Source organism: Olea europaea, chromosome 22, assembly GCF_002742605.1.
Source record: "Olea europaea var. sylvestris chromosome 22, O_europaea_v1, whole genome shotgun sequence".
NCBI lineage: Eukaryota > Viridiplantae > Streptophyta > Magnoliopsida > Lamiales > Oleaceae > Olea > Olea europaea.
Window position 1 is genome coordinate 3,909,567 of NC_036258.1, and position 8,675 is coordinate 3,918,241.

General features: G+C 33.9%; 1 protein-coding gene across 1 annotated transcript; it reads left to right on the plus strand.

Moving 5' to 3' along the window:
• The first annotated feature begins 219 nt into the window (after positions 1-219).
• Positions 220-6,243, plus strand: LOC111371417. The gene is made up of 6 exons (XM_022993402.1): positions 220-358; positions 1,678-2,058; positions 2,639-2,949; positions 3,119-3,175; positions 4,699-5,162; positions 5,656-6,243. Exons 2-6 carry the CDS (start codon positions 1,793-1,795, stop codon positions 5,959-5,961), a joined length of 1,404 nt encoding a protein of 467 aa, XP_022849170.1. The 5' UTR covers positions 220-358; positions 1,678-1,792; the 3' UTR covers positions 5,962-6,243.
• The last annotated feature ends 2,432 nt before the right edge of the window (positions 6,244-8,675 follow it).

Genomic DNA, 8,675 nt, shown 5'->3' on the forward strand with positions numbered 1-8,675 from the left:
GGACTAATGACACGTCTGACATAATATATCATCCTTTTGTCCCTGCTGAACTGACAAAAAATAACAATAATAAAATTATATACGAACTATAAACACCAAGCATCCTAAAGTAAGTTGGTTCGACCTATTTACACTTAAGATCACCAAACATATGGGAAGCGCATGAGGTGTTGGCCAAAAGCGGGAATTGTTACAAGTAAAATAAGTTGCACAATGTTTAGGTCACACACACTTGTACTCTAATAGTCATTATATCAAAAAACATAACGTTCATTTCTTCTACTCAAATACGCCGCTTTGTTCAGTCGCCGCCGAACCTTTCTCCCTCCTCTCTTACACACTCTTCACTCCACCGTTGGTAAACCCTTCTTTCTCTCACCTTTTTCTGCATGAATTATGAATTTTTTTTTTTGTGGTTTCTTCTCCAGACGCTCAGAATTTAAAGTTGTCCTATCTGCAGAGTTTTAGCTATGAATTCAAATTATGCATTTTTACCATCTTTCTTGAATTTGAGATTTTTTTTTGCATGCAAAATTGGAGGAATACTGTATGTCTTGTAATGCATGCTTCTGGAGCAGCTTCACTCTCGCTCGCTCGCTCACACACACACACACAGACGCAGTACAAAATCCAACTACGAATTTGAGAATGATCCTCTTTTTTTTTTTTTAATTAAATGTAGCATGAATTTTGTATTAGGAATTTAATTATGTATTCTTGGTTTAGTTGATTTAAGCTATGCGGGTATGATTGTTCATAATTTGGGTTTTGTTACTGGAGTCATAATTGATCATCTAAGCAGTTGAGGGATCTTTTTTTTTTTTTTCCGGGGTTTTTTTACATTTAATTCCGTTTATTTTGATACCAGGAGAGTCAATTTAAACATTCAAAATTATTAACTACAACATAAGGCTTTTTCCTAATAAATTTGGAGTAGACTATATGATATTTTTTGTGACTCCATTATATTCAGACTGAAGCTTATGAAAGCTGAAATATATCAAATTTTACAATTATACTAAAGAATTCCGGTTTATGTTTTCTTGGGAACTTTCCTTCTCCAAGTCAATGTAAGACACGACTCAACTATCTAAGTTATATATTAAGTTGTTCTATGTAGTTTTACTTCAACCATGGTCAAAATTTTGAGTTTTACAAGTGAAGATGGCCTATTAGAGGCATTAGTCCCTGTTGGTACATATTCTATAAAGCTTAATTTTTTTCTTACACTAATTTTCAACCGCATGTTCTTCCAATAAAATAACTTTACATGTAAACCCATAATTTTTTTCCTACTTTTTAACTACACATTCTCTAAAAATCTCACTTTCCACAAAATATAATCTCAAAAAATCTACATCAAATGGACTTTTAATTAATTTATATGTTTTTCCTGTAATTTGGGTATGGATTTCGAAACTCTAGCTGAATTGTACTAAATCAGGCATTGATTATGTAGATTAAATGGATTATAATGATTCTTCCTCTGATGTAATGATATGGCACAATCTTGTGTGGTTAATCTTTATCTTATCATAATTGATTCTGATGATTACATGGTTATAATGGTTCTTCCTCCGACTTACGATGCGTGCACACCTTTATCTCATCACAATCGCTTTAGCTTCCACATTATATAACTTTGGTCTTCACGATTGTCTTTTTTATTTGGAACAGAGGTACAAACAGGCTCTGCCCCCATGTAGATCATCAAAGATGTGTCTAATAATGATATTTTCTTCATATATTTATTTATGAATGGCAAAAGTTTCCTCAAGAGACGAACTATCAAATGGGAAATATGTCTAAGGAAGAGATTGAAAATCCAAAGTGTATGGAAAATATCTCTGTTGATGTAATTGAATTTGCACGTGGCAAGGACAAAGGAGTTGTTGCAAAAGAGGATCCAGATGCAACTGAATATTCAAGCTCATTCGCCGACACCACTTCTGGAAATGGGAATAGTTCTGAATTGAGTGACGCTGAAGTTGAATCGCAGTTTTTTGGCGACATTGATGTGATGCCTCCATTTGGACTTAATAGTATATTTCCAATGAGGTGCGGGGTTTTCCGCTTATCTGTTCTTTCTTCCGCTTATCTATTCTTCCTTGTAGTTTACAAAAAGAACACCATTTGATTATTTGTGAACCGTGCTTTATACATCATTCATATGTTATTTAAAATTTCTCATGACCACTTTTATGTATTTTGCCTTATTTTAAGTAGTTAGATTAAACTAACTCATAAACCAGACTTTCTAATTATTGAAAGATAATGATACATCAGAAATGATCTCCTCGTGGTTGGAGCTTAGCTGGACAGATCTCTCCATTCGCTCGTTCCTTTTAATTATTTCCGAATTTTTAGTTTGTCTGATGTCTAGCATAGAGATATTATATTTTATTTGTCCACTAGAGTTGGAATATTTAGCTTTTGTTAGTTATAAATGCTGAAATATAGGGTGGCTCTCTCTAGCTTTTATGTGCATTAAGTTTAGGCCTAGTCGTATCTACTCACTAATTAAATATATTGCTAAAGTCTAAAGATCAAGGGAAATAATTTGAAAAAGAGCCAGTTTTCCAGCACTCGGAAAATAATGACGAATAAATGCTCAACTGATTTAATTTACTTCTTTCAGGAAGAAAAAATTGACCACTCACTGGAGAAACTTTATACGTCCTCTGGTGTGGAGGTGCAAATGGACAGAATTAAGAATAAAGGAATTGCAGTCACAGGCATCAAAGTATGACAGGTGCATCGCAGCACATGATCGAAAAAAGTGCATGTCAATAGATCAAGGAACAGTTGAACAATCTGGCTCAAGGTCGTTACCATTTAGATCCCAAGATTGTAGAAAAAGGCCAATGAAGAGAAGAAAACGGAAGAGAGTGGAAGATACAACTGATATTGCATCATATTTATCAAATCATATTCTTTTTTCTGGTCATGGTATGACTTCTTTCTTTATACCACTGGATTGTGTTGCAGAAGATGACAAAAAAGATTTTTTTATGTGTATTTATTCTATAATACCATGTACAATCTGGCATGTTTGCTGTCTCTATTTTTCTGTCATGGTTGTTGTAGAGAAATTACCCATTGACGTGACATATTGCAGAAAATAAGTTGTCTGATTTGGATGGAACTCCTATATGGGAAGACTTTGGTATCCCAGGTAAGCCGCCTAGATGGCCCATTAACCTTTTTTTAGCTTTGGTTGTATATTTTACCTATATGTTTATGAAGCCTTGTCCTTCACTTTCATGAAGTTCTGTGTTAGTTGTAAGAATGCATAATCTCAATAAGGGGATTGAATTTTGATGTGAATCATTGTTGCCCGTGAATTATCTCTAGATAAGTCTAGAAGTTTGATGTTTTAACTAAAATGACAGATCTTTGGCTATGAAATTTTATTAAACACATATCTGGTCAGCATTTCTAACGTTTTGAGTTCATATTAACCTTGCCCTACGTAAGAATAAAGAAAAGGGGATTGTTTGGAAGCATTTAACTCGTTTCCAGTCTTATTGTCGCTTATTTTAGATTTTTTTTTAGTTTAGTCTCATTACGTATGGTTAAATTTGTCTGGATTTTTATGACAAAGTTGTAGATAATGTGCTTCGTTTTTGCTGGATACGAAAATGTATTATCCACACATCATGTTTCCCAATAGGTTCTAGTTCAAGCCAGGTTTGATTTATGCAAGGAAATTTCTATCAACTTAAAATGTTATTTCTATTAGTTTAAATTCCAAACTTCTCAAGTTCTGAACCCATTTTTACCCAGATGATATGAAGTCCTAGGATGATGCCCATAAGATACTGGACATCATTAGTATTTTCTTTCTAATTTTCTTCAATTTGATACCTTTTTGAAATTGATATGCTCATCTGATTGGTATATTTACTCATAACCTACACTAGGCACCCAATTATAATTTATGCCAGACTGTTGCATTTCTGTGAATAATACAAGTATTGTTATGGGGCATACAAGAAGAAATGTATTACTCACGTCTTCATGTCAGGATTTATACCTCTTTACTTCCATAGATCTACTGGAAGTTAGGTTTCAATTAAAGTTTTCTCATATCACCGGAAAGGCAAAATTTAATTTTCTTGGTAAGCTTGTTCCCTGCTGGTTGATTTTTGAAAAAATCAAGCTATATGACTTTGTTGACTTGTCTAATGAGCAATTTGTCGTTCAACCACCCAATAATCAGTACCACAAAACATAGCAGATTTATTAACCATAATGTAGAATTTACCTATGAAACATGAGTATTTTTCTACCACGTAGAATCCTTTTAACATTTCTTTTATCCAACTAACTCTAATTCTATGCTTTCATCGTCTTCATCTTCTCATCAATTGTCAAAGCTAAATACCTAAAACTATCAATGTTTTGAACAGTTTAATTGTCTGCAATGAATGGCTTGAGTACTATTCTTATTCCTACCATTATTGGAGAAAAAAAATCATGTACAAAATGCCACTTTCCCAGGTCACATGTGACATTTCTAGTTTTCTTGCTTTTGAAACTTTACAATGAGGGTGTTTTGTATTTTAATACTTGGGAGATTATTTCTTCAACTGTCTTAATCTTGTAGAATGTATCATTTTCTTTCTGTTGCTCTGATGAAAAAGCTTTGTTTGTGATGCGGGATGAGTGTAGCTTCTCTTTTATCCATGTTTACAGATCAGAATAACAATGGCCATGATGAGTCTGGAGTTCATGATGATTATTCGTTTCTTGAAGACAAGGACAGCGACCTCGAGCATATCCTTCGCAAGATTGATTTAGTGCAGACTTGGGTTCATAAAATGAAGGTTCGACTTGATTTTACAATGGTACAAAATGCAGCAAAATTTTCTTCGTCTGGAAACTTGAGCCAGCTTGTGGCATGTAATGCTCAAACGAGCTTCGTCCATTGCTCTACATTCTCTGCTCATAATGGAGAGACAGTTTCAGTTGGAGGTCTATATATGCCAACTCAGCACTTGTCATACTATGGTCTCGGAGATTTCATTATGCCTGAAAGTACAGCGTCGAGCTGCAGAGAGGCCATTCCCGTACCTGATATAATTGAAAGTACAGTTGGCTTATTGTCATCTGTTGATGTCACCCCGCATCAGGCAGAAGTTGCTGATACGTCTGAAAGAGTAAGACACAATCCTTTGTTCATCAGTAATATTTGCATGGTACTCTGTTAAATAATGTAACCATACCCCCCGCCCCCCAATCCCCACCTCTTGCTGGCACTAAGGTTAGCGATGCCCTCTTTAATACATTGTGAAAACATGTTTACAGGGAAAAGAAAGACTTGATCGAAGGAATTTAGACGACCTAGTAAAAAAACAACCAACTCGACTGGATGTCCTGAGTCTTATTTTTAGTAAGGTCACCTTGAATAGTTAGTCATTAAATAGCTCTCAACAAGGATGTTGACCTTGAATAGTTAGTCATTAAATAGCTTCTCAACAAGGATGTTGCAGAAAAAAAAAGTCAGAATAAGCTCGGCACGCAATTTATGCTCTTAGATTTTTACCCCATGTAGAGGAATAATATATTTTTTCCCTGAAGGTACTGTTATGTCCAAGTTATCTGTTAGCGTTAGGCTTTCTATTTTGGACACTTTCCGACTGTTTTCTACAGATTGTTGATAACATACTACATAACGAGGGGGTCGAAGTGGAGGAGCCACCGTCCGAAAATAATTATGGTGAACCTGCCGAGAAGCATCAAGACGGTGAAAATAGTGAGAAAGAAGACAGCAGTAACGCAGCCCTTCCAGAATTAGAAACTGACGCAGGCGGAAAAACTGTTGTATCCCAAGAACAATCAATTCTGGAATCTTGCTTAGCTTCAGAGATACATTTTCCGATTAATAAAAGAAAGCGAGGAGAGCGTAAAGCTGGTAATTGGAGTCGACAGAGGACTAATGAACCTGACAGCCAATGACTTTGATGGCATCTTTCAGTGTTGTTCGAGAAAATGGCTGTTCGGGTTTCAATAGGGATTGAGTTGTCCACCTGGATAAGAGTCAAATTCTGTAGTTCGTAAACAGATCACTTGGCATCTGTTCTATGAATTCAGGGTCTGGTCTGTGACATTGAGATTGAGTTATTGTCTGTCTGTACTTCTAGATTTGTATGTTAACTTGACTGCTAGGTGTCTCTGTATAAACTTTCTGGTAGAGATTCTGAATACCGTTTCTCTCCTTAGTTTCATCGATTTCAGCAATGTACTTGTCACCGCCCTCCTCTTTCCATGGGACTCAGAAATGAGAGAGCTATTTGGGGTCCCAAGTACGTGCGAATGAGCAGGGCCAAAAAAACTCCCTAACCGAATCGAGTTGAGCCGTTCTTCTTAAGTTAAATATCCAAACAGAAATCTAAATCAAGAACAGACAGTTTGGTTCGGTTCTCAATTCCAGATCAAAAACTGAAGAATCGAATAAGAACATAATTTCCCTAATTTTTTTAATTAATTTATTTAAAATAAGTCAAATTATTTTATTTTTTCTAAATAAATTTAGTAACTAGTTATTTTAGCTCAACCCGAAAATATGATTTTTCCTATTTCTAATTTTCAGTTCAACGTCAACTTAATCAAATTAATCTAAGTTTTATCCAAATATGTTACTCTACCGTCATGTCATTTCTATCGTCCTGGAGAAATCGAATTGAAGCTTGATAACACCTTTCTTAATTATTGTGAGTTCTTTATCTTCCTCTTCATGTGATTTTAACAATCAAATTTGCGAAGAACTAAAGAGAAACGCAAAAGACATATAAGATTGGACTATGTTATAATTCAAAGAGTTTTTTGGAGCATGATTTTAAGGGTTGACTCTTTAAAATATAGAGCATCTCATGTTCAAAGAGTTCCTTGGGGATGGACTTGACTGGATAATTTGACTTTTTGGGAGTTGAGCTGCTTCAATAGAATTTAGCTATTTCATTGGCTATGTTAATATTATGGAATGGAATGTTTCTAAGCTAAGACTTAATCTTGACCATATGGAAGCACGTGATGAATCTACATTTGTAGCAAACAATCGTGTGGACTCAGTTAATCACAATAATTGAAAAAAAAAATTCAAAAAATGACTCTCAAGATTTAACTACTGTTTGGCCCCCATTACGGGGAAAATTTAATGTATAGAATAGTGTTTTTTGAAAAATGAGTGGTTGAAAAAGAAAGAAAAATTTTCGATTTACGTGTAATATTATTTTATGGAAGATTGTGTGGTTGAAAATAGGAGAGAGAAAAATAGAATGTAATGTAATGTAATTTAATGAAAATCAAACAAAGGCTTAATATAGTGGAAAAATTAAGTCTTGATAGAGCATGTGATCCTTCTTATTTTGAGAAATAAATCGATACTATATAATTTGATGAGGGTCTCAGACAACATGATATTTTACTCGAGAGAATTGTTGATAAAGTATGAGCAAAATTTCACATCAGTTAGTCACGAGATAAATTGTTTATTAAATTGAGTTGATATAAAAAGCTTTAATCATTTAGAGCAAAGGGCAAACCCTAATCCCAAGAAGCAATAATAATGTCTTTTGGGATTGAACACCATTAATAAAATTAATCATGATGCCATCCATTAGCATGAAATTAAGTAAAGCTGTCACATGCCTTTTCCACACAATTTTACCTTATGTTTTCTTGTTAAGTGAAACTAATTTGTATTTATTTCATTCTAGTCATGACCTTTGTAACATGTTTGTCTATTGCGTACTCGACACAATTAGATATAACTAAAGGGAAAAAAAAAATCAAATTCGTTCATTACTGTGACCAAATGTTTCCTCAATGTACGTCATCTAAACTTGTCAAAGGTTCGGAATTCTTCAATAAAATCTAAAAGTTCTGTTAAAATAAGCTAGAAGTATAGAAAAAAGTAATGTTGTCCAAATCCAACTAGGCTTAGTGACTAATATTACACTATGTAGTAGTGTGTGGAGTGGAGACATAATCCAAAGCACTAATAATTTCACTAAGAAGATTATTAATTGTTTAAAAGTCACATACACGAGCATTAGGGCATGCTTTCACTGTATTTATTATAAGTGTACCAACTGATGTAACATGCTCACAACCGTAACATGTAAGTGTGCAAATATAATTATAAGCATTTAAGCATTTCTTTTATTTTACTCGACTTGTGACGAAATATCTTTCATGCCCGTATAGATTTTATGTTACGAAATGTTTCTAATCATGTACAAGTTGTATGATGGATAAGCAAATTAATTTCTTGAATTGTTATTAATTGAATGGGTCATAAGTAGATTTTCAAGGGCAGAAATCATTGATCGCCACATACTCGAAAATGATAACCACCTCTTCCTAGTGAAGGGAAGTCATCTACATAGGGGATGGGAATCGACCTCAACAAAAAGAGACCAATTTTCTTTTATACGAAAAATATGTACAAATTGCTTGAAAAGGCAGCACTACTTTCATTTTTTATTTAGTTTCGACCTCGTGTTTCATACATAGTATTTGTATTAAACGAGATTGAACGATTTTTTCTTTAAACCCTCATGTATTATCTAATCTACCTTATCAATATCAGATATAAATTTTTTCTAAATTGTAGTAAGTGATTAATTTAATTAAAAAGCAAAGATTTACTTTTACACTTTGGAATTTTG